Consider the following 26,656-nt stretch of genomic DNA (forward strand, 5'->3'; position numbering starts at 1 on the left):
TTATCCGAAACATAAATTATATTCAGATATATTTCCTAGTCTTCCAAAGCCTCAGATGTCCATGCAAAATGAAAATAACCAATTAGTCGATAATCATACAAATGAATCAAAGTATACTGAAAAAAACAACTCGTAATGAAACTAATAATATTACTCTAAATAATACAAAAAGTGACGATGATAGCTTTTCAATTAAAAATATAATTGAAATGATTTGTGAAGCTCTAGAGCTTTCAGAATTTATAAAATCGATTGTTTTTAAGTTTATGCCCCTCGTTAAAAAAGTGTTTAGAAAATTGTGTGAAAAAATGCCTCTCATTGAATCTTTGTTTAGCTGTGATGACTAGAGAGTTAATATTCATGCAATGGAATTCTAGAAGTGTGTTATCAAAAAAAGAGTCTTTAATTGTATTATTAAACGATAATAATGTTGACATATTTTGCATATGCGAAACTTGGTTGATGAATGGAGTCAATTTTGTTGTTCCAGGATTTAATATAGTAAGACGAGATCGAAATACGCCTTATGGAGGAGTACTCATAGGAATAAGAAATGGTATAGAATTTTGTCCATTAGACTTACCATGCTTTGGAAAAATTGAAGAAATATCTGTTACAATCAAAGTAGGAAGTTTTCAATGTACGGTATCCTCAATATAAAGCTTAGTTCTTTTAGAAATGGGACACTTTCATTTGCTAATAGCTCGTTAACTAGATATTGGATATTAAAAATTTTGACAGCATTTTGTTGCCTGTAAAAAGTACAATTCGACCTATTTTTTTCAAAATTTAAAATTCACGCGTTTTTGAGATATGTACGATGCAAGAGAAAAAGAAAAAAATAATTTTGCACAGTTTCCTTTAAAATTCGTCATTATTAAATTGATAGCTAACAAAACCGTTGATTATTTAAAGAATTACTGAGTTTTTGTGGTGGATAAGTATGCAAACACTGTCAATAATGTCCACAAAGTTCAAATCAAGCATTGGAGTGAAGCACATGATCGGCAACAACGGTTAAGGGTCATCAAGGAAGTCAAGTCTCATACCAGCATTTTTAATTTTGAATAAACGAAAAACTAAGGGTAGATCGCTGAAACGTCCAAAACAATTTTCTCCGATAAGCTGAAAGTGTTGCCTAGCGATTACTAATTGAAATCCAACCTCAAACAACCATTTTTTGATAGTTCCAAAGCTCTTAAGCTGTAAAACCGGTACCGAAAGAAAAACGTTCAAAAATGTGGTCAAAAATGATTAAATTTGTTCATTTCGAAACAACTGTTTCCACTAAAATGCTTCCAGTTTTTTTTTTAAAGAGAAGTATTGGACCGAAAAGTATCAGAAATTGAAGAAGGAGGGTGAAGCCACCTAAAATATAGATTTTACGAAGTATAAGTTGGAGAAACTGATCAATACCATGACTAAAAAAGTGTGCGCCAGCCAATGGGAGATACCAAGAATGAAGTAGAAATTTTTTTTAACAAAAAACGGTAAATATTTTTTTTCAAATTTTTTCATGAAATATCATAACATTACCTTCATTTTCTTCATAGAAAGTATTTCGTTCAAACGAATGGTTTTTGAGATACACGCATTCGTAACTGTCCCATTTCTAAAAGAACTAAGCTTTATATTCCACCAGCTCCATATCGAATGAGTAAAGAACATTTGAATCTGTTAATTGAGTTGATTCCTCAACCTAGATTACTCTTAGGAGATTTAAATTCACATGGATCCGCATGGGGTGAGCCTAATGATGATGTTAGAGCTTTGGCAATTTATGAAATATGTGATGAGCACAATTTGACTATCCTAAATAAAGGAAATGTCACAAGAATAGGAGCACCAAGCTCGAGAGATTCAGCGGTAGATCTTACTTTATGTTCTAGTTCCCTGGCCTTAACAAGTTCATGGAAAATTATTGAAGATTTGAATGGCAGTGATCATTTACCAATTATAACAAAGTTGGCAAACGATAAAATTTTGGAAGAAATAAATTTTATACATGATTTAACTAAAAATATAAGCTGGGAAAATTATCAGAACTATTTATCAAATAAATTAATTGAATTTGAAGGATCGACTTGTGATAATACTAATCTTGGAAATGTATATTCCTTTTTCAATGATTCTATAATTGAATGCGCTTTACAAGCTCAAACTAAAAAATTTAACCCAAATTATATATCAAGACGCAAAGGACAACCTTGGTGGGATGATGAATCTTCTCAGAAATACAAACAAAAAATTGATGCTTTCAAAAAATTTAGAAGAACGGGGAAGATAGATGATTTTAGAATATACCAACAGTTAGAATACGATTGTAGGAAGCTGTTTCAAAATAAGAAAAAAAGTTATTGGAAAGAAAAAATATCAAGTTTTTCAAGAACCACTTCCCTGACGTTTCTTTGGCGAACTGCGAAAAATATGCGTAATTCAAATGTTGGAAATGTTGATAGATATTCTGAAGATTGGATATATGAATTTGCCAATAAAGTATGCCCAAATTATGTTGAGCAATTGCAAACTGAGTATAATTGCGAAAATGTATTTGAATATCTAGGAAGTCCAATCAAAATGATAGAATTTTCAACTGCGTTATTGTCCTGCTCAAATACTGCAGCGGGTTTAGATGGAATAAAGTATAAGCTATTACAAAACATGCCTGACTCTTACAAACGGTTGCTTCTTAATTTGTATAATAGATTTATAGAGAAGAATTTTGTACCAGAAGCATGGAGGCAAGTGAAAGTTGTACCAATAATTAAACCAGGAAAAAATCCCTCTGAATATAGTTCTTATCGTCCAATTAGTTTACTTCCATGTCCAAGAAAAACTTTGGAACGAATTCTTTTGAATAGATTAGAAAATTGGGCTGAGCAAAATAAATTAACATCTAAATCTCAATACGGTTTTAGAAAAAGTAAAGGGACGTTAGATTGTTTATCCGAATTAACTATTGACATTCAAACAAGCTTTGAACGAAAAGAAGATGTAGTTGCTGTGTTTTTAGACATAGCTGGTGCATATGATTCCGTGAACATAGAAATACTTTGTGAAAAATTAGCTAAACATGGTGTTCCATTAAATTTGGTAAACTTTTTGAGCAATTTATTAAACAAAAAAGAAATGTACTTTTATATAAATAACAAGTTTAAATGTCGAAGAACGAGCTATCTAGGATTACCACAAGGGTCTACTTTAAGTCCATTTCTGTACAACTTCTACGTTAATGATATTGACACATGTCTAGAAGAAAATGTTTTTATGTTACAGTATGCTGATGACAGCGTTATTTATAAGTCAGGTTTGAATATTATTGATACGCAAGAAAAAATACAAATAACTTTAAATAACTTGAGTGATTGGGCACAATATATGGGACTTGAATTTTCACCTCAAAAATCGGAAATGATGGTTTTTACAAGAAAAATAAAGCCACTGAATGTATCATTGCATATGAAACAAATTAAAATTGAAAGATCATTCTCAGTTAAATATTTGGGGATTTGGTTTGATAGTAAACTTTTATGGAGAAAACATATCGAATATTTAGTTCAAAAATGTCAAAAAAGGATAAATTTCTTTAAAACTGTAACAAGCTCTTGGTGGGGAGCCCATCCACAAGATCTTATAACATTGTACAAGACCACAATTCTGTCAGTCCTTCAGTATGGTTGTTTTTGTTTTGCAAGTGCCTCTAACTGCCATTTATTAAAATTAGCTCGAATACAATTTCGTTGTTTAAGAATAGCTCTAGGGAATATGATGTCTACGCATACAATGTCGACAGAAGTTATTGCTGGAGTAATGCCTCTTGAGCTTAATTTTCTTGAACTTAATTTACGTCAATTATTCCGTTTTCAAGCAAGGCGGAAGAAAATAATAAATAAATTAGATTATTTATTTGAACTCAATCCAGGAACTAAATTCTTAAATTTTTACAGAGAATTTATATCAATTGAATCCTTTGATCCTTCAGATAAAACTATATTTGATTATAAGCTTGATGAAATTCAGTTTACTCCAATCGTTGATTTGAGTTTCAAAAAAGAAATAGAAAAAATACCTCCTAGTCTAAGGGAGCAAACTAGTAATCAGATGTTTCATAGTAAGTTTGAAGGCTGTACAGCAAGTAGTCTAATTTTTACTGATGGTTCTGTTATGCAAAATAATGTAGGGTTTGGATTGTACCATTCTGAGTCTTCACAGAGCTTTAAGTTGCTAGCACCATGTTCAATATTCGTAGCAGAATTAATTGCAATATTCCATTCATGTGAGTATATACAGAGTTTGCCTTCATCTAAATATGTAATTTGTTCGGATAGCATGAGTTCTCTGATCGCACTCAAATCGAATAGTTGGAAACCGCATCACAACATATACATTTATAAAATAAAGAAAATTTTGTTTGAATTACATAATTCAGGTTATTCAATATCATTATTTTGGATTCCATCACACCATGGTATACATGGCAACGAAAAGGCAGATCATCTTGCCAAGCAAGGAGCTCTCGGTGACTTGGTTTATGATAGGGGATTTCAACCTAACGAACTTTATCCTTTAGCCCATTCCTTGGTAATGTTCATGTGGCAAAGCAAATGGAGTAATAGTCAACTAGGTCGATTTTGTTTTTCAATTTTACCGGAAGTTAAAGAAAAGCCATGGTTTCATAATCAAGATCTTCAAAGAAATTTTATTAAAATATTTTCGAGAATAATTTCTAATCATTATAATTTAGCAGCACACCTGTACAGAATAAATTTAAAAGATTCCAATGTTTGTCAATGTGGCCGAGGATACGAGGATATAGACCATGTTGTGTGGTGTTGTTCAATATATGAGAGTGTAAGATCAACTTTCAATGATATTCTTGTTAATTCATCGAATCTTCCCCAAATACCCATAAGAGATATTGTTAGTCAACGTGACATGCAAACTATGAAAATAATTTTTGATTTTCTGAAGAGAGCTGACTTGAAGCTTTGAAAATTAAATGGAGACGAAAGTAGAACTCGGAGTAGGAGTGCTATGAGTCGCAAACCAAGAGCCTCAAGCCAAGAACCACAAAACTATAGCCTGTAAACCCGAGAGAAAGTCCATGGTCTACCCTAGACGAGGTCCATCATCCACCCGAGACGAGGTCCAAGATCAATCCAAGATGAGGTCCAAGGTCCACATGTCGAGATGCAGAAGGCACCTTCGAAAGATAATAGATACAAATGATACAAGTGATACAAGTGTTTCGAATAAATTTGAATTTATATGTTATGTATGAAACCTTTGTAAAAATCAAATCAAATTTAATACTAAGAAGTGGTCGGCTCAATATGATCAAGAATCAAGAGCCTGTTTGTTATAGTCTATAATAAATGTTTGAAGGATAAAAAAAAAAATTTAATTTTGTCGATTTTGACGTCATTTTATTTAGGTTTTTATAAGCTTTCAATTGCTTTAAATTTTTTCCTGAAATACCGAATAGTTTTTAAGTAAATTAAGAAAAACGAAGTGACTAATGTGCAATTTTGACCACTGTGTTGACGCCAATGTGACTAATATATCCATCTATGAAAGAGGTATGGAAAATCTCCAGCAGTTCTTACAATTTCGAAGAGATTTTCCTTAAATCTGAAACATATGTTTCCCCCACTTCTTTTTTTCAAATAAAAAGAGACCCTTTTTATTTGAAAAAAAAAAAGAAGTATCGTCATATCGGGAAAAGCATACGTATGATTCAGATTTAAGGAAAATCTCTTCGAAATTGTAAGAACTGCTGGAGATTTTCCGTACCTCTTTCATAAATGGATATATTAGTCACATTGGCGTCAAAACAGTGGTCAAAATTGCACATTAGTCACTTCGTTTTTCTTAATTTACTCAAAAACTATTCGGTATTTCTCATCTCAGGAAAAGAGGGGGTCCTTTTCCAAATAATTGTTCAATTTTTTATGTTGATTATTTTTATTTTAGAAAATTTTATACATAAATATGCAACGTCCTTCAAATCACCAATGAAGGAGGTTTGCTTCCTAAACGGCTTACCTTTATATTCAATGTAGGTTCTTTAATTCGGCGTTTTGCAGCGTATTGCTGTATGTTACCTGTTATATCTATATCTATATATATAAAAATGAATTTCTGTCTGTCTGTCTGTTCCCTATAGACTCGAAAACTACTGAACCGATTTACATGAAACTTAGCAGGTGGGGGTATTGGAGGCCGGGGAAGGTTCCTATTATGGTTTGGAACCCCTCCCCCTAACAGGAAAGGGGGGAGGGGCCTCCCAAACAAAAGACATATTTTTTGCATAACTCGAGAACCAATCAAGCAAATGGTATCAAATTTGGCATGGGGTGGAATTTAGGAATTGGGAATATTTCAACGAATATTTGGTACCCCTCCCTCCTCTCAGTGGGATGATAGGAAGGGGGGAAGGGGGCTACCTTACAATTTTTCATATAACTCGAAAACTAATCAAGATATTGGAACCAAATTTGGCATTGGAAGGTATTTTGATACGAAAAATATTTCAATGATTATTTGAGACCCCTTTCTCTTTGCAGTTGAAAGGAGGAGGGGCCTCTTTCATATTTTTGTACATAACTCAAAAACTTATAGAGCAAATGGAACCAAATTTGGCATGGACGGATATTTGGGAACGTGGCATGTTCTAATGATTGTTTGGGACCCCTTCCTTCTTCCAGCGGGGAGAAAGGAAAGAGGGAGGGGACTTTCATACAATTTTTAATGCATAACTTGAGAACTTCAACAGCAAATGGAACCAAATTTGGCATGGAACGATATTTGGGTACGAGAAATGCTTCTATCAATATTTGGTATCCCTCATTCTTTCAAAGAGGTGGATGAAAAGTAGGAGGAGAGGTCTCCCTTACAATTTTCAGTATAACTGGAGAAGTGATCGAGCAAATGGAACCATATTTAACATGTGAGGGTGTTTTGATACAATAAATGGTTCTATTATAAATTGAAGCCCCACCTGTTTTTCAGCGGAAAGATATAAAGGAGGGAAGGAGGGCTTCCATACATTTTTTTGCATAGCTCAAGAATTAATCGAGCAAATCAAACCAAATTTGGCATCAAAAAGTATTTGAGTACGAAAAACACTTTTATGAATATTAAGTTCTCACCCATTCATTCAATATGGAGAACGGAAGGGGGGTTGGTACTTCCTTTCAAGTTTATGCATAACTCAAGAATTTACTACGCAAATAAAACCAAATTTAGAATGGGATGGTATTTCAATACGAGAAACTTTTTAGATGTGAAACAATTCTTTTCTGGCAGTAGGAGAATAGAATTGGGAATACAGGAAGGGAAGAGGAAAGCTTATATTAAACTTTGTTTTAACAAAATCCGAGAAATGGACAAGACTTAACATGGAAAATCATTTTGATATGATTCAATGATTATCTGACACACCATCCTCCTTTCAGTGAGTAGGTACATGGGAGGAGGGAGTTGTGCCTAATACAATTTTGTTTGCATAAGTTCTCAATTAATGCAAACGAAGCCAACAAATGCAGCTCTCATTATATAACGGTTGCTTTTGAATTGTGTAATAATTTGGTTTAAAATAATACTAAATAAATAATTAAAATTTGAATAACTTCTGAAAATATCATTTATTTATTAAGGGTGTAGCAAAGCACACCAGGTCAGCTAGTACCACGATAAATCAACAAATTTAAAGCAATATGCACTATTTCATATCTTGATTATTGTTCCCAACAACTCTTTCAATTTCTCCGGTATCTTCAAAAAAGATCTTTCCCCTCGCTCAAATATGCTTGAGTAAGTTTCAACGCACTGACCATTTTAATAAAACAGCAAAAATTATTCATTTCTTTGATTCAAATACTTACACAAGCCTACTAACTACCATAATTTGTAGGTCTCCTTAAAGCTTACTCACCCCTGTTTTAAGGCTGTGTAGCATTCTTCTCAGCTTAAAATTTAAGTTATTATCGATACATTCGAGTTTCATAATCGAAGCTGAGTAGAAGGCTGAGCCATTGCATGAGATTTTGAATAAAAATGATTTTTTTTTCAAAAAGAATTGTAGGTATTTACTTTACCCCTCTTATTGAAATCCAACACATTAATTTTTTATTAAAATATTCCCTTTATTTTTGATGAATTATATACTTACTTGAAAAGTTTTCAAGAAGATTTGAACCTGGACCTTCTTGGTGAAAACTGAAAACGCTACCTCAGTACCATGGGCAATGCTTAGATTCAGGGTTGGCATAATTCAACGTCATTAGTCAAATGACTGTGACTGTTGAGCCTCTTGGTCCGTCAAACTCATTTGACTGTTCCTTAACGACCAGTCACTTCGTTTGCCGGTCATTCATTCCCCAGTCATTTGAAGCTGAAATATTAACCTAGTCAAGCAATCGCATTCAACCGACCGATGACGAAAAAGAAAAGCATTTATTATTATTGTTGCTCCTGCCAGCAAGCTCGTTTTCAGTTTTTTATTGCTATTATTGCTCTCTGCCAGCAAGTCGTTCAATTAGTTGTACCTGCCGTCAGCAGCCGATCGAAGTGTGAAGAGATTTGCCAGTCACTGTCAGGAGAAATTTTGACCATGTGTAGGAGCTTCGCCAGTCGATGATGTAGAAATGTTGATTGTTGTCGTGCTTTATCCGTCATGCGAGTAGTGAGGCTCCGTCAATGGATTAATTTAAGGGCTTTCTGAATTATTCTACCGATAGAGGGAAAAAGCAATGCCATCTGTCGTATTTTCAAACAATCTGATTGCTGCTAACAGATGGCGGTACAATAAAAAGTCAGATTTTTGGGTTGGTCGTATTGGAATTATGTATATAGTTGACAAAACATAAGAATCTTGAAATGAAAATTTTAGTCATTATGGTCATAAAGCGCTAGTTAATTAGATTATAAGCACTAAGATTCTATTATTCCAAATTAATAATTTATAACATAAACACATAAGATGAGCTATCTTTTTTTACTCAACATCACCTCACGGTACAATGGCATTTTATTAGTTTTTCGAGTAGGAACAAATGAAGTACGCATTTGCAAAATCGATAAAAAGCGACCGATCATATGAGGAAATCCTCGAGATACAACTGAAATAAAAAACAAGATTGGGCAAAACTTTCAAATATCAAACAATTATTGAAAAAATGCACTATTTTTTATGTTCAACGAACAATAATCGAATAATTAGCATAAGTTTTTAAAGAAATAGTGCTTGATTTTTTTAATAGGTATTTCTAAAATGTTCGGAAATCCCAAATACGTTTTTCTCGATTAGAACCAACTGCTGGTTTCGCCCATATGAAATGTTACGCAGGTCGTTTTCATTGACATGAGGTTTGACAGCTCTACACTCTGGTGGCGACATCTCTCTGTAAAATAGCTTCATCCATCGATCCATTGAGAAGTGCCAGTCGTTTGATGAAACAAAACTAGTCGGGTCAAGCGTGACGGGCGAAATTTACCATCACTGCTTAGATTGATGTTATTTAAAATATCTAATAGAAGTCAACCCAGGTTTATCACTTTTTCAGAGTAAGCTTAATATTTTAAATTTATTCATTTGCATTCATCAAACGATGCATCAACTATTTCCAAACCGGACTCGCGTTGTTCGTAATTTAACGTAAGTTTTCTAATGTTCAATTTTGCTTTTTGTGAAATGTGTGCCTAACTTTTTCTTTCAAATTCTAGATTAAAAAAGAAGAACCCAAAACGGTTGGTCTACAACATTTTTTTTTCAACAATCCTATAATTAAATGCTGCGAGATCTCTTTCAAGTTGAAATTTTCTGTAACAGCAAATAGAAAGCCTAACGAACGAACGAAAGCCATGAACGAGTATGGTTTTTCAAAATGAGTTTTATTTATTTTGGACATCTAACGATAATTTTTTAAATTTTAGTTTTTTCTTGGCTGAAATAAAAAATCGCAGTTCTTGAAAATGGGCCTGAAAAAATCTGAAGTCGCTTAGTTTTCAGATTTTCTTATTCGAGTGCTTCCTGTGGAAGTGGCTACTCTCAGTACCAACCACAGGGCTGGTAGCGGTTTGGCAATGAAATAGTAGGGACTTTAGTGACCAAAATTTGAAAAAAAGTGACCAAATAGTGACTTTGAGGACCGAAAAAAGTGACCAAATAGTGACTATGTAGAACGAAAAAATTTGAAACATTGAAGTACAAAAAATGTGACCAGTCAGGCCCGTGCGATGGACCCTTCCGGGAGGGTTTTCAAAATTCAAATTTAGATAAAATTAATAACAATACCAAAAATAAACAATTGTAAAGGAAAAGGTTTTCTTACACCATTTGTCACTCACGTTCAACACAAAAACTAAAAAAATGACTGATAAACAAAATTTTGGAAACTTATTACAATGAATTTTTCAAATTTTCGATAAGTCAAGAAAATAAGAAATAAATTAGTTTTTAAAGAATTTCTTAGCAAATTTAAAATTAAAAAATATCTGAATTCTAAAATAAATGTCAAATTTTGTACAAAACTTAGCATGAATAGATGTTAGGAAAATGATAATAATTGTTAATTTTTATTCATCTAAATTTGGAATTCTTTTCCTCATTTTTAACTGGAAGTTTAGTGAGAAATTCCGCTGTAATTTTTTAATTTGAACAAAAAATATTTAATCACGATTCAAAATGTAAATTACCGATTACTGAATAAGAAATGAATTTTGAACAGAATTTATTCAATGTTTGATGTTTTAATTTAATTTTATAAAAAGAAGAATATATTCATAATTATTTTAAAAGTGCCAGTTATAGAAGCCAGACATTAAACCTTTAATAAAGTAAAATCCTCCATGTTCAACTGCACTGACAAAGAAATGTTAGAAAATGAGTAATTATGTGAATGATAAAAACTGATAAAAAATTAAAAATAATGAGTTCAAAACTTTTGTTATTAATATTCAAAGCACAAATCAAATACAAAGTTAGTTAACACTGCGTATTAAAATTTATTTTTAAAGTTGCTACTTAGAACAATTTTTCAAACTTTTTAGATAATTTTAAAAATCATGATCGATCCAAAAAACATGATTTCATATAAAAAATATAAATAAAAAGTGTTTAAATTTTCAATCGCAGGTTTTTAAGCTTTTAATTACAAGCTCTGAGTATTTTGTTTCTTTTGATTAAAATATTGGGTCCTGAAAGAACAGAAGGTTGAAATTATGTTTTATTATTAAAAATTTTTGGAGTTAAAGGCTTATGGTTGAAGAACACGAAAATTCAGAGTTTAAAAACAAGGAAACAATTGTTAAAAATATGTCTTAAAAATTTAAAAAGTTTGATTGAAAAAAATCCAGCAAGTTGATTAGAAAATTGAAAAAAAACGTACAATAAAATTCGGTAAATTTATTTGAAAATTGAAAAAACAAAATGAGCATAAAAAATATTAGTTTTTAAAAACATTTCAGGAAGAGTTTTTTCAATAAACATGTTTCACCATAACCATTTTGGTGCTTATTTTTTTAATTTATTGATTTGGTAAATAGTGTCCTCAACTAGAAATTTCGTCAAATTCGGCCGAACATATTTAGTTTTGGTGATAAAGAGTTTATTACTAGTAAAATTGCTAGATAACTGATTATGGAAAAATGTCATTACAAGTATTTTTGAAATCACAGCAGAAAGTGTAAAAAAAACTTGATTCTATTTAAAGCTCATTAATTCATATAAAACTTTTATTTCTAAATAATATGTTTTTGATTTGAGTTTTTGTAAAAAGAAAGTGCAGAACGTTCTCTAAAGATTTTAAATTATTTTCAAAGTCATTTCAATAACAAACCCACCGTACGAGGAAAGGTGTGCTCTGATATGTCTAACCTCACTCGAAAAGCGGCGCGTCGAACTGCAGCAAGGTTTTATAGTGGATTTATATTCGACACATTGACCAACCGTATTGACTGTGCCTACATTCTACAACGTGTTAACATTTATGTACCAACGAGAACACTTCGACAACGTCAGTTTCTTTCAATTCCTCACCACCGTACTGCCTATGGCCAAAACCACCCTATTGACAAGTGTTGTGAACTTTTTAATTAAGTGTTTAATTTGTTTAATTTTAATATGTGCAAACGTCGTTTTAAAATAGGCTTAAGAAGAATTTCCTAGTTTTTAAGTCATCAGTCTGTACGGTAATTAAACCAAAGACGAAATAAATAATAATAAATATAAAAGCTGATAGAAATATTGCATACATATTTAGATTCGGGGAACCCAAATTAGTTGAAATTACCGTTTAAATTCATTGCACCTAAAAAAAATGTAATTTTTGTGGCCTCGTGTAAATTTTTACAACCCTCTTTTTAAGTATTTAGAAGAACAAAAAACACGAAATAAAATTGAGTCTGAAATTGTTTTTTAAAGAATATTTCATATCATCATAACATTTGTTATGACATAAGAGATTTTTTTTTCATAAAAAAAATGGTTCGTTTCAATCTCAATCTTAGTTACACTTCTTAATAAAAACCCATTCTAACTAAAGACGAGATAGGGTTTTTGTATATCAAGTTTTGAGTTCCAATACAAAAGGTTGATTGAACTAAAAACTAGAATCTACAATCAAAGTTAGTTTCAGTTCACGAACGTCAAATAATGTCGTAGATCGAAATGTCTCAAGCCAAGGGTGATTCATGCCGAAATTCTGCCGGAGGCGAAAAAAATTTCTGACTGACTGATCAAGTAATTTACCGTTACTACCGTCAATATTAACACGCGCAATTCAAATTACTCTTTCATTGGTTTATTATCGGTGAAAAAAGTGACTTTTGGTGATAAAAGTGACCATTTTTCGGAAAATAGTGACTTTAGTGACCAAATGATGAAAAAAGTGACTTTTTAGTGACTGACCCAAAAAAAGTGACCAAGTCACTAAAAAGTGACTCGCTACCAGCCCTGCAACCAGTGCAATGGAGATTTGCTTTAGGCCGCTTCGCTTCTTCTGTTACAGCTGCATCTCCATGAAGAAAATCAAGAAAAATAAGGAAGCATCGGAGTGTTAATGAGGAAATGTGGTTCGGTGTGAATATATATGATCATTGAACAATTTTAAAACAAAATTTGATAAAAAATGTTACAAAACTATAGAATTTGTGGAAAGCTGATGCAGAAACTTATTTTAATTTGGTAATGTATTCCCTTAGTATAAGTTACTAATGTAGCTGGACATTTCCGTTCTAATTTTCTTTTCCTCACCTTATTTTTGTTCCAATAGCCGGAAAGATAGTAAAACAAACCTTCCTCTCTCTTTTTTTAAATAATACATTTTTTGTTCTCAAATAAAGAACGGAAAAATTTCTAAGAAAATGTAAACAAATCATATGAAACCAAAGGGATATATGTGACAAATTGGTCGATTTTGAGTTAATGATGCCAAACGGTTTTTCATATTTTAATCTATATTAGACAATTTTTTTTTTCGTATCTTTTAAATTTTGTTTATATAGGTACTTTTACATTCGAAAGAAACCTACAAATTCTCAAAAAATATATGGGAAATGGCCAAATACAACAATTTAAAAGCGTGTTTTCTCGAAATAAGCTTTTATGCATTGATACCCCTTTGGCTCCAAGGGCCTCATATGACGTTTTTTGACAAAATTCTATTTGCATTGAAGTTCCATAGAAGTTCCGCATGGAACCAAAAAGTTCGTAGGAAGTTCTGTATGGAAACAAAATGTTGGTAAGAAGTTCGCAACAAAGCACTATATGTCAAATTGATGTCCGGTTTTTGTAAGATACTTGGAATGCACAAAAATGTTCTTTGTTAATCGTTCAGACTTTTTATGTTCGTTCAGAAGTTCAAATCAAGCTCTTGGAAAACGTTTTTCATTTCTCTCGAGTACCGTAAACTGGGGGAACTTTGATCACTTTTTTAATTCATTTTGAACATTTTGGAAGAGGTTGCTTTCTCGTAATACCCAAAGGCTTTTAAACACTTACTGAGGTGAGGAGTATTATACATGATCATTGATTGCAGTAAATTCAAACGACATTGGTGGTTATAAATCAATGTTTATCACAATACCAGATTTCGAGTTTCGGGGTAACATTGGTCATTAAAGTTTTTACAAATTTTTACATCTTCAAATTTATTATTTTGATGCCATTTAGCACAGAAGGCTCAAAACATCGTGAACAGCATTTTTTTGTTTGGACTCAATTGAAGTTTTCAACGTTTTCTTTCAAAAACAAATATACTCAAAAGATGGACAATGTTGCTGCATACATTTAGGGGCGAAAATTAAAAACATTTCTCAATATTTTTGGCCTAAAAAAAGCATAAATAAAATAAAATGCAGTCTCCGCTTCAGTACAACGGCGCGTAAGCCAATTTCACCACGGTGAACGTAATGAGATCGGCCAGTACGAGCAATTGAACACCGCTGATCAACTGCTGGACCTTCTATCGAAACACCATGTATGTATGTATATCCCGCATGTGATCTATCCCACTATTGACCTCTCTTGTTTCTCTATCACCACCAGAACTGCCAACATTTATTTTCAAAAAATCAGGGAACTGGTGAAATAAAAATCAGGTAGAATCAGGCTACGTTAAAGTAACGGAAATTTCGCTCAACGTGATGACCTTTTTTTGGACATCGCTGCTCATTTTCACTATAATATGTGTTGCAGGGGCGTTCCTAGAGTTGGCTCTTGGTTGGTTGGGGGGGTGGTCGGAGTGGGTTTGCAGTGCAAATAAGACTTGTATTTTGTAGGTTTGTTTACTTATAGCAAAAAGTGTTGATAAAAAAATAATTTTCGAAATTTTTACATTTGGCAGTTTAAAAATTACAACTCTAAAAATTCTTTGAAGAATATTCCGATATAAATGTCATTTCACAAATGAAAATTAAACACACATTGTCTTAGAAGAAAATGTAAAAAAAATCTTCAAGTTATCCACAAATTTTTTTCAGGGAATCTTCATATCAGGTTAAGACCCTGAACAAATGATTCTCATTCTGCAACAATTCCTAAACAATTATTTGAGAAAAGTGTTTGTTTTAATTGCTATGAATTAAAAACGGAATATCTAATTATCTTTCTGGAGTATTTTGCTGAATTGTTGTTCGATAGTATCGAATTATTATTAATTCTTGTACAAATTCTTACATTTTTAAATTTTAATTTAATTCTAAAATATGATGATCAAAATTATCTTCTTAGGTATGATAGCTTTTAAAACTTCATTTCTATTATTTTTTTCTTGAATTTCAAGCTCTCATAACAGATTTTGAATTTTGTTGGAACTGAATCCAAAGAAAAAGTAACTAATTTGCAACGAATTTTTTGTGAAAAAAGTTAAAAGTCGTATATTTTCTTCATGCTCTTAATATTTTCAAACTTTTTTTTATAATGTTTTAATTAATTAAAAACATATTGAAAAAAGAGGTTATTTCTGGAACTTAAAATTATTTCAATATTTCAGTGAAAATTCATAATCAATTGCAATTGAAATAACCAAACTTTCAGATTCAGAGTGGATTTTTTAACCTAAATTATTAAGCTGGATTTCTACTCAAAATCTTAAATATTCATCACCTCTAGTTTCATAAGAAGTATTTTGAGTATTTTTCGAAAATTGAATAGATATCATTAGAGATGTACCAAACAATACGAACGGCCGAATACCAACTATTGGCATCACCGAATATTTTGAAAAAAAAAAAATACAATTGCAAGTAATAATAGAATTGCAAAGCAAAAGTACTTATCAAAGCAGGTGTAAAACACTATTTTTTCATACTTTGTATAGAATTTTAAGCATAATTGATATCAAGTTTCAACCAATAATTTAAGTTTCACATTTTTAATGTAATTTTTTATTTCCATAAGATCCCCATAATTGAAACTTATTTTTATAATTTTAATCATAATTTGGTCTCAGGACAATTTTTTTGTAACCATTTCTTACACAATTAACTTAATTTTGAAAGTTTTTTGGATTTAAGAATTGATTTTTTATAAAAACTATTGATTATTATTAAAATTGATCAATTGTGATAACGGCTCAAAATTTATGAGGCCTTCCGAGCCAAAGGCTTCATTGGCGCCTATCTGAGATGTGGAACCTACTGACCACCTTTCGAAAAACTAAGGCCAATCCACGCACATTGAATAACACTTTTTTCTACAAATTTTCACTATTTTCAAATAAATTAGCTCGGGTACTTTTCACACCTTGAACTTTTGCTTGGTATCAACAATCCACCTACCGCGGCCCTTCCTGGCCAATGGCATTACGGTTGTACTCCGTGATTAGTTCCTAAAATCAGGAGAGCCCTTTTTTCTCCCTTTTCGATGTTTCCATTTGTATGCTGTCTTCAACTGGGGTATTTTGTCCCGAAAAAATACGATTTACACTTGATTTTCAATGATTTTCGAATCTTTTTCACAAGCTTGAAATGAAGAGCTCGAAAAAAAAAACCTGGTATCTCTGTACGGGAGCCATGCATCAAAATTTGCAGCGGGCTCCGAAGGAAAAGACATATTTTTGTAATTTATCTTTACTTAAGCATTACGAAAGTCGTCTTAAATAGCACAATCTTAATCTGATGAGTTAAAATATGGCCTAGATACTCTTAGTTATCCCCATCTGCCAATTTTATGGATGGTCATAATGTTTCTGAATCATAATAAATACTTGGAATTAAATTTTCCATTTTAAAATGTAGCGCTGCGAAACTTGAATTTCTGCGGCACCTATCATACGCGTGAAAGCTTTTTCAAATGTGACACCACCATAAGATAACGTCCAACAAACATCTGTCTGTGGTGTTCTGGTATTTCATTCCGTTTTCAAAGGTACTCACCCAACATCCGGATGATGGCTTTCCGAGATTGAGAAATCCGCGAGGGCCCATTAACGGATCCGTTCCGGACGCCTTTCGTTGTCGTCGTCGTTGTCGTTGTCAAAGCGTTGAAGCAGGCCGCAATCACAGACGGATTTTAAAATCGAATCAGAGAGGGATGAGACAGAGGAAAAAAAAAATGGTAACAAACAAACGAACGAAACCGGGGCTTTATGAGAACATAAAGCTGTCTGTGCGGTTTTTCGTTGAGTCCAGTGTCGGAGCACTATGGGTCAATACGGTTGAGATTTGCTCACGATGGTTGAGATTAGCTTAGGAATTGTAATTTTTAAATTCGTGTTTCGTTTTCAGGGATTGTGTCATTTTTTTTAAAATTTTACCCAATGAAAATTGACAGACCAACTGTTCGCAAACTTCAACAATCATCATCGGATGCAGCAGCCGACTTCCAATGAACTACGAAACATTAGCTGGCAACCTCTGAATAGTACCGTGTTCGAGGCAACGTGGCAGATCTCAGCCGCAGAGAATCCATTATTGCTTGCTTTCCCCGAAAACCTTACCCAGTTCCGCCGTCCGCTGCGTCCGGGATCGGATCTGCATGCCCATCCGCCCGTAGAGAACCACCATGACGACCATTGGCACCGCGAAGAACAGACAAGTGGACAGCTCCCACAAGGGAAAACCTTCCGGATTGCTGAGCATCGCACAGAACGCCGAGTCCAGGATTTTCTCCTCGGCTGTGGGAAATCGGGGAAAAGGGAGAGAGAGAAAGAGAGAGTTAGAAAATAGAGACAGTGATGAACTTCCACAGTATGTGTTAGGGTGGCCCTTGATTATATGGAGGTTTTCCAAAGCTAATGCTGCTCCCAGCTCCTGATATAGATCCACTTATCAGAATAACAAACTGTAGATATAATTTTTTTTTAATTTAATGGAACTTCTCTAAGGCGACTCCTTGAATTCGATAAATCTTAGAGAAAAGGTAAAAATTTCAATTAAAAAATCATAACTCTTTCTGGAAAACTATAAAAATAGCAAATACTCAACTGTGTTGTAAATAAGTGCAAGTGTATATTCAAAACTTAACATAACAGGCAAAAACACCCTGAAACAGTCAAAGACCGAAAATACACTTAACCCATAAAAATAGACTGGAAGATCACATCAAAATATACTTAAATAAATTTTAAAGAATAGAAAGATGATTTATCTGTGCTGAATGATTTCTGAAAAAATGCTTTTACAGTTCTTGTTCATTTTCAATTAACTCTACCTCAAAAATCGGGGTAGTCCCCCCCAAGCGTTAAAAAACCGTTACAAGATACCCGCAGGTGCAGGAATTTCTGGAAAAACTCATTGATGATCTTTTGAATTTTCAAAATTTTCCACTCTCCTGTAGTATCAATAAAATAATAGAGTTTATCAATTATTTCAAGTAAGGTTGCCGAATTTGTTTCGCAAGTATCCGGGGTGGGAAAATCGTTTATTTTGACAAAAATTATCTGAAAACTCTCGTTGTTGATCCCAAATATATAAAAAAATTTTACTCGATTTCAGTTTTTTTGGTATTTTTGCTAATAAAGTGAAGAAATCTGGGCCATCATCACGAAAATCGCGCTCTTAATGTGTTAAAATTTAAAAACCATAATTTAAATTTCGGATCCGATTGAATTTAATTCCGTTTCAGATCCATCACATCAAATATTCATAACCGCATTGACCGTGAAAAATACAAGGTACTGCAAAACAGAAATCTATATATATATATATAAAAATGAATTTCTGTCTGTCTGTCTGTCTGTCTGTCTGTTCCCTATAGACTCGGAAACTACTGAACCGATTCGTGAAACTTGGCAGGTGGGGGTATTGAAGGCAGGGGAAGGTACCTATTATGGTTTGAGACCCCTCCATCTCTCATGAAGGGGGGGAGGGGCCTCCCAAACAAAAGACAATTCTTTGCATAACTCGAAAACTAATCAAGCCAATGGTATCCAATTTGGCATGGCATGGGCATGGGCATGGGCCCCTCCTCTCAGTGGGCTGATTGGAAGGGGGTAAGGGGGCTACCTTACAATTTTTCATATATCTCAAAAGCTAATCAAGATATTGGAACCAAATTTGGCATGGGAAGGTATTTGGATACGTAAAATATTTCAATGATTATTTGAGACCTCTCCCTATTTCCAGTAAAAAGGGGGAGGGGGCCTCTTTTATATTTTTTTACACAACTCAAAAACTAATAAAGCAAATAGAACCAAATTTGGCATGGGGGGGGGGGGGGGTATTTGGATACAAAAACTATTTCTATAATTATTTGAGACCCCTCCCTCTTTTCTGTAGGGAGATGTAAAGGGGGAGGGGCCTCTTTTATAATTTTTTACATAGCTCAGAAACTAATTAAGCAAATGGAACCAAATTTGGCATGGGTGGGTATTTGGGAACGTCACATGTTCTAATGATTGTTTGAAACCCCTTCCGTCTTCCAGCGGGGAGAGGGAAGAAGGGAGGGAGGAGTTTCATACAATTTTTACTGCATAATTCAAGAACTACAACAGCAAATGGAACCAAATTTGGCATGGAACGATATTTGGTACGAGAAATGCTTTTATGAATATTTGGTATCCCTCACTCCTTCAAAGAGGTGGATGGAAAGGGGAGGAGAGTTCTCCTTCACAATTTTCAGCATAACTGGACAGCTGATTGAGCCAATTGAACCATTTTTGACATGTGAAGGTATTTAGATACGAAAAATGTTTCCATTATAAATTGAAGCCCCACTGTTTTTCAGCGGAAAGATAAATTTGGCATCAAAGAGTATATGAGTACGAAAAATACTTCATGAATATTAAACTTTCCCCTCCATTCAATGGGGAGAACGGAAGAAGGGATGGTACTTCCTTTCAAGTTTATGCATAACTCAAGAATTTACTACGCAAATAAAACAAGTTTGGTATGGGATGGTATATCAATACGAGAATTTTTTCTATGTGAAACAATTCCTTTCTTGCAGAAGGATGATAGAATTGAAAATATAGGAAGGTAAGAGGAAAGCTTCAATTTAACTTTTTTTTTACAAAATCCGAGAAAAGGACAAAAATTAACATGGAAAATCATTTTGGTATGATTCTATGATTATCTGACACCCCATCCTTCTTTCTGTGAGTAGGTACATAGGAGGAGGGAGATGAGCCCAATACAATTTTGTTAGCATAAGTTCTCAATTTATGCTGATGAAGCCAACAAATGGAAACAAATATGGCTTGGAATGGTGTTTGGTTACGAGATATATTTCTATGATTATTGTAGACCCTTATGCTTTAAAGTGTAGGGAGGAGAAAAAAGGAGGGGGCTCCATATAAAATTTGTTGTAAAGCTTAAAAACTTATCAACCAATGGAACTTTATTTGATATAAGAGGATTTTTGGGAACGATAAAAAATGAGTATGATTATTAAAGATCACGACCTCTATTCAGCCGGGGGTGAAAAGAAGGACAGGAGGGCTCTCTTATCAGTTTTTTTTGCATAAATCTACAACATATCAAGCGAAATCAACCATATTTTATAAGTTAGATTCATTGCATACAATTAATTTGAGACCCTCCTTTTTTAGAGCGGATTAAAATTATCAGATCTTTAACACAAATTTATAGATCAAGATTCAGAATATAATTTTAAGTTATCATTGTGTTGCAATTCGAAACTACAGCTGCAGCTCTCATTTTTAGCGATTGCTTATGAATGATGTTATAATTATGCCAACAAAACAATAAAAATTTGAATAATATCTGAAAATATCATTTCTCTTTGGAAAGTGTAGCAACGCACACCAGGTCAGCTAGTCGAATATAAATTATAACGGAGTAAAGTTTAATAAATTAGTGAACAGATTTCTAAGTTCAATTTAGGACGTTGAAATATAAGAAATTCCAGTAACATAATCAGTAAAAGATTATATATTTGTATGATTCAAATCTGATTCTTTTAAACTAAATCCAAATTTAAGATTTAAGTAAAAGTTAATGAATTCCCCCGATAAAAGAATTCTCAGTGAAATATTTTTCAGGAAGATTGAATGTTTCTTTATCAGCTAATATTTATGGTAAAAATTAATTCGCTTATAAAAGTCCTATAGAAGAATTTCGATAAATGAAATCCAGTTTTTTTTTAAATTGAACAAAACTTGCAAAATAAACTCAACTTCTGCTATATACTTGTGATTTAATTTATTCAACAAAATAGTAATTTTGATCATTTAAACTGTCCGCGAGTTTGAGCACAAGAGTAAACATCGAACGCAGTTTTACCGGATAAGTTTTTCAATAACGATCCGCCAACTGCAACGTTGATAAAGTCGCGAATACCATAAAGATGGTAAAACGACTATAATCGAAACCAAAAAAATAAAAAGATCATTTTTACAAATGCGGAGATATCTCGTTTTATCACTTCCGCAAATGTGTTACATTCAGAAGCAGTACTAGGTTATAAATTTTATCGTTAAACATTATTTTAGAAAATTAAACACAACAGTTTCGGCAACTTAGAAATACTGAATTTCGCGGACATTAATTTGACAGTGAATCTCATTTACGAGCTGATTCTTCAGGTATCAGGTATCAGAAAAAGGGTAGGCTCTATAGCGGCACGTTATCCAAACAAACGGGAAAATTGTACCTGGCCTTTTTTTACGGAAATTTCATCATTTACCTTAAAAATCTGCACCTACACTAAGGTATGGAAATTAATTCAAAACCATAAAGGTGGCATAAAGCCTATCTACATAGAGATTTTGAGCACTTTTCCACTTTGAGTTGTAATGTAACATAGCATGAAGCTTATCAACATAAAGGATTTAAGAGCATGAAGCTCATTGTCACAAATGGTAAAAAGTGTACATAAAAAACACACAGTTTTGTTTCTATTTCTTTTCCTGCTCTGGTAAAAAAAAAAATAAATTCCACATAAGATAGTGAAGCATTTTTCAAATGTATGATTTAGTTTTATCCTTTTCAATTTTAATAATTTTTTAATTTTTTTTAATTTTTCTTTTTATATTTAATTCTTATTTAATGTTTTATTATTTCTATTTATTTATTGATTTATTTTACTTATTGAGTTTTATGATTATAATTATAATTTTTATTTACTTTTAAACAAGTTATAACTACCTTATTACCGCTTTTTATGATTTTGATTCTTTTTAAAGTTCACCAAGCTAAGACTTTACGAAAATAAAATGAAACAGTTTTCTTTTATTTTAATATATAGTATTTATTTGAAATATGTGTTGAAACCTGTTTTGCATGAAATACTTGAACTTTTGGTTTATTTATTTATTTTCAATTTGCTTTAAAAATAGTTTAATGTAAACTCTCCCAAAAGAGTAGAATATTTTATTGTTAGACTTTTCCAAAATTTTTGCTGACTCCTCGTCAATGGATAGCAATATTTTGTATTTCCCATTGGGAAGGGGTATAATTTTATTCACTCTCCAATATTTTGTGTTCAAGGAAGCCCTGTTAAGCTTCCATATGTTTTTAAGCAGTATCTCAGCTGCGTGATGACCACTGAGATTAAGATCGTTGGACACCGCCATCATGCCTTTACGTGGCGGCGGCATGGGAGTAGGGGAGGAGCGGGCTATATGCGCCTATTAAGAAGAATACTGATTTTCTCAAATATTGCATCGAATATGTGTTCAAAAACTATATACACATAAGCAGGCATCTGTTTTCTATACATTGGAATAGTTTTCATGTTGAAATCTCCTTCAGTTTTGAGAAATCTATTTTATTATAACTGTTGTCAAAATTGCCGAACCTCAAACCGTGCGGGCTAAATGCGCCTATTCATGTTTTAGGCAAAATTTCTGTTATTTTGACAATATTTTCGTATATTTTCATTGGAAATGCTAGAAACTGATAACTTTCATAGGACAAAGCTGAAGTTTTATGAAAATCAGTTTCTTCTATTATTTAAAGAATAAAACAGAAGTTAGGGTTGCCGTATTATGGAGGCAATTCATCCATAAGAAAAACTTTATCAAATCTGTTTTGAGATTTTCAATTCTCTCTAGAGGTGTTAATTAGAGCTTGAATTCGAAGTTTTAATGATAAAAATCATATATTTATTTTATTTAACCTGTTATTTAAGGGTAGTGGCATTTTACAAACATGATGGGGGAATACAAAAACACTTTCTCATTCCACTATATAATCATTATTAAACCACCACAAAAGCTGAAATAAGTTTAATTTCTAAAGTTCATTTGAATAAGAAACAAAAACCACCCAATTTTCTGTTTTGAGCTTCTTTACGTTTAATTTTTAAAAGTCAATATATTACATCAAAAGGTATCAAAACCTTGTTTGAATTTTTAAATTTTTTTGAGTTGGTTTATTCATAAAATTCTTTCTTGCTTTATGTTCAAAGCGTATCACCCTCAAAATGCAATGATTAGATATGTTGTCTTGTTACCCATTTCGTCAAACGGCCGTAGGGTCATTTAACCCGATAGGCCCATTTAGGAAACCTTTCCCCTAAATGGCAAAACACAAAGATCAGAGAATCTTCCACTGGTCTTCAAGGAGTTCTGTGCATTTTTCAGCCAAGTTAGGCTTTCTGCGTCAGCAGCATGGAACCAGGCGACTCCCGACATGAAGCCGCAACCGAAAAAACGTGATTGGTGGCTATCGTCTGGAACCTCCTGTTGCAGTTTGATGAGTAAGCATTTAAGCTCATCGAAGTAACCTTCATCGATGTCCCCATCTTGACGTTTGAGGGTAGCTTTAAAATCGAAGGACTGGGCCATGCGTCGCCTCTTATCGGAACTTTCTGCCGGGGAGATGGCAGCGCGTTGCATTGATCCAGCTGACGGACTTTCAAGAAGGGTATTCTCGAAGTCGGAATCTGCTAGAACGTTAAACATTCAATAATCAGCATGTTATTACCATTAGAGTGTCCATTTCCCGGCCATTTTCCCATTCCCGGGAATCGGGAAATCTGGTGGCCTGTTTCCCGGGAATTCCCGGGATCCCGGGAAATATTCAAAAACATGTAAAATATATGCACTACAATTGAAATATACATATCTTATCGAACCTTTCGTGCAAACAAGCCCATAATTTGTTCAAATTATTCTCTTCATAATGTTTTTTACCAAGAAATTAGAGAACGGTTGCTATGAACCGAGTGTATTTTAGGAATTATGTTCGTCAAGTTATGTCGTGAGACGGAATACTATGTAAATAAAAATAAAAAATAAAAAATAATGTTTTTTACCTCATTTTTTATCAAACAAATCAAACTGTTTTCAACAATGACAAATTAAAAATAGTCAAACGAACTATAAAATAATCTTAATAAGTTGAATGAAGAATTTATTTCTGGAGTTAGGGGTAAATAAACAAAAAAAAATTTATTTTTTCGATTATTCCAAGCTTTTTTCGTTTTTCTGAACACTTAATATATTTGCTCTTCATATAAAAAAAAACAATGTATTCTTCATTTTTAAGTTTTGAAATTCATCTGGCTTTCAAAGGCAGAAAGAAACAAGTGCATAAATGATACTTTCGAGAAAACACAATCTGCCTACCTGTTGCGCGATTTTTCATATATTTTTCTAAGTGTTGGGTTTTCGTTCAAGAAAAACGGTGTGGAAACACATTTGCTATTTTTAAACTTATCTACCTATTTGAATAAAAAAAATTGCACCAAATGGCTGCAAAATGTCTATTATTACAGGAATTGGCATACCCTCAATGAGTTTTGAATGAGTACATTTTCAAAACGAACATTGAGAATGGTTCCGGAGGCTATCAGGATTTTCCATAGAAATAATTTCATACAGGTCGGGAATTCCCGGGAATAAAACTATGATTCCCGGGAATCGGAAATTCCCGAATTTCTCAAATTCCCGGGAATTCCCGCCCGGGAAATCCCGGGACGGACACTCTATCGGAAACTACTGAACCGATCACCGTGAAACTTGGCATCTGAGGGTTTTTGGGGCCAGGGATGGTTTCTATAATAGTTACAAACTGCTCCGATTTAAGAGAGAGGGGGCTCCCATACAAAATTTGTAGTTTTTCGAAACAAATTAAAGTCATGACATCCATTTTCTCGAGATTTTTTTTCCTTTGGGCGGTTTGTTTTTCGTCTCCATGGTCGAGGCGTCGCGAGCCAACGTCTCGAGAGGATAGCAACCATGACATAGCATACTGATCAGTGGAAATATTTTGGCGCGTTTTTCTCAACCAAGCATATTTTCAATGCAAGGCGTGGCGATATGAAGCCTTGATGTGATTTTTTTCTACTTGATTCCTAGCTCATTTGTACAGGTTATGAATGACGCCTAGATGTGACCCAGATTGACATTTTGCCAATCGAATAGAACATATACCTACATTCCAAAATCTGAAATAGAAAAGTCATGGCATCCATTTTTACAGATTTTCTTTTCTTTGAGGGATTATTTTCAATGCAAGGGGTGGCGACTACGGGGTTATTTTGAATCATATTGATAACAGAAATATGAATAAGATGTTTTCTACAGAGGTAGATCGTAAACATTTTGTTGAACATGTAAAAATGTACTTAACTGAAGTTTCATTCATTGCCACTTAAATTTAAAGAAGATCAAATCCGATCCGAAACATGAACTAATCATGAGCCTTTTCTTTAAATAAGATAAGATAGGACTGACGTGTGCATAAGTGAAAGGTTTCGGTGCAATAAACTGATTTTTATTGACCAAAAGTAAGGGAATTCATTTTCCGAAAGAATTGTCATTCACGGAACACTAGAGCATGTTCAAAAGTTCAATTTTTCTCTGTTACAAAAAAATAAAAAAAAAAGTTTTCTTATAAAAATTGTTACTTCGGCCCAAACACACAACTGAAACGAATTTAGAAATGAAAATGGGAGCTTTTTATTTTAAATAATTCTGAAAAAAAACATCGTACTTTTAGCTTAAAAACCAATTCAACATGAAAACATGAAAAGTGTTTTTGTGTTACATGGCTGCATAAAAGAGACTTTTGATCCGCTTTTTATTATACCCTTGAAGTCTTAAAAACAATATTCCCTCCAGTCAACTTACACGGTGGGCAAGGGCAAACTTCGAACTTTCAAGAAATGCATCTTTAAGATTATTCAATATGTAGGAAAGACCAGGGGGGTATTCCGAATGTTGAAACTGAAGCGGATATTCAAAATTCTTAAATGATTTTGTAAATGAAGGTCATTTGCTTTGAACAGCATTCGTTAAAAGTGGAGTAAGAAACATAAATTTATACTGTAGAAATACTGCAGATATATCAATGAAACTTGATAAAACAAACAAAGAGAAATACGTATTAAATCCATTTTAAAGCCATTTATCTGACGCATCTGAAAATAAGCTTTGCGTTCACACTTGCTCCAATATATGGGACAAATGTTAACTAAGAAATTGGTTTTTGTCAACGTTTTTGAATATTTGACTTTGAGAGAAAATAAAAACCGCTGAGAATTTATTTAGTGATGCAACTGATATTTTTTTTTAAATATTTATATTTTTTGCTTTAATAAATTTATAAAAAAAAAGAACGTTTCACTGTATAAAAAGGATAATTTTCATACCATGTCAAATCAAGTAATGTGTCATGTCCACATGTTTAGCTTCCTGCGAAACATTTTTTTAACATAATTTTGGCACAATAAAAAATTTTGGCATATTCAAACTGTTTTGAAGGGCGAAGACTGTGAAAAAAGCTGTTTGCAAATGGTTATTAA

At 32.9% G+C, this 26,656-nt stretch overlaps 1 protein-coding gene across 1 annotated transcript in view; it reads right to left on the reverse strand.

Moving 5' to 3' along the window:
• LOC129753454 (neuropeptides capa receptor-like) overlaps nucleotides 1-26,656 on the reverse strand; it is a 244,857-nt gene that overhangs the window by 21,101 nt on the left and 197,100 nt on the right. Inside the window, 2 exon segments of the mRNA XM_055749275.1 lie at nucleotides 16,879-16,950; nucleotides 17,442-17,618. Coding sequence (XP_055605250.1) covers nucleotides 16,879-16,950; nucleotides 17,442-17,618 — 249 coding nt within the window.

Source organism: Uranotaenia lowii, chromosome 3 (assembly GCF_029784155.1).
Source record: "Uranotaenia lowii strain MFRU-FL chromosome 3, ASM2978415v1, whole genome shotgun sequence".
In the NCBI taxonomy this organism is placed as follows: domain Eukaryota; kingdom Metazoa; phylum Arthropoda; class Insecta; order Diptera; family Culicidae; genus Uranotaenia; species Uranotaenia lowii.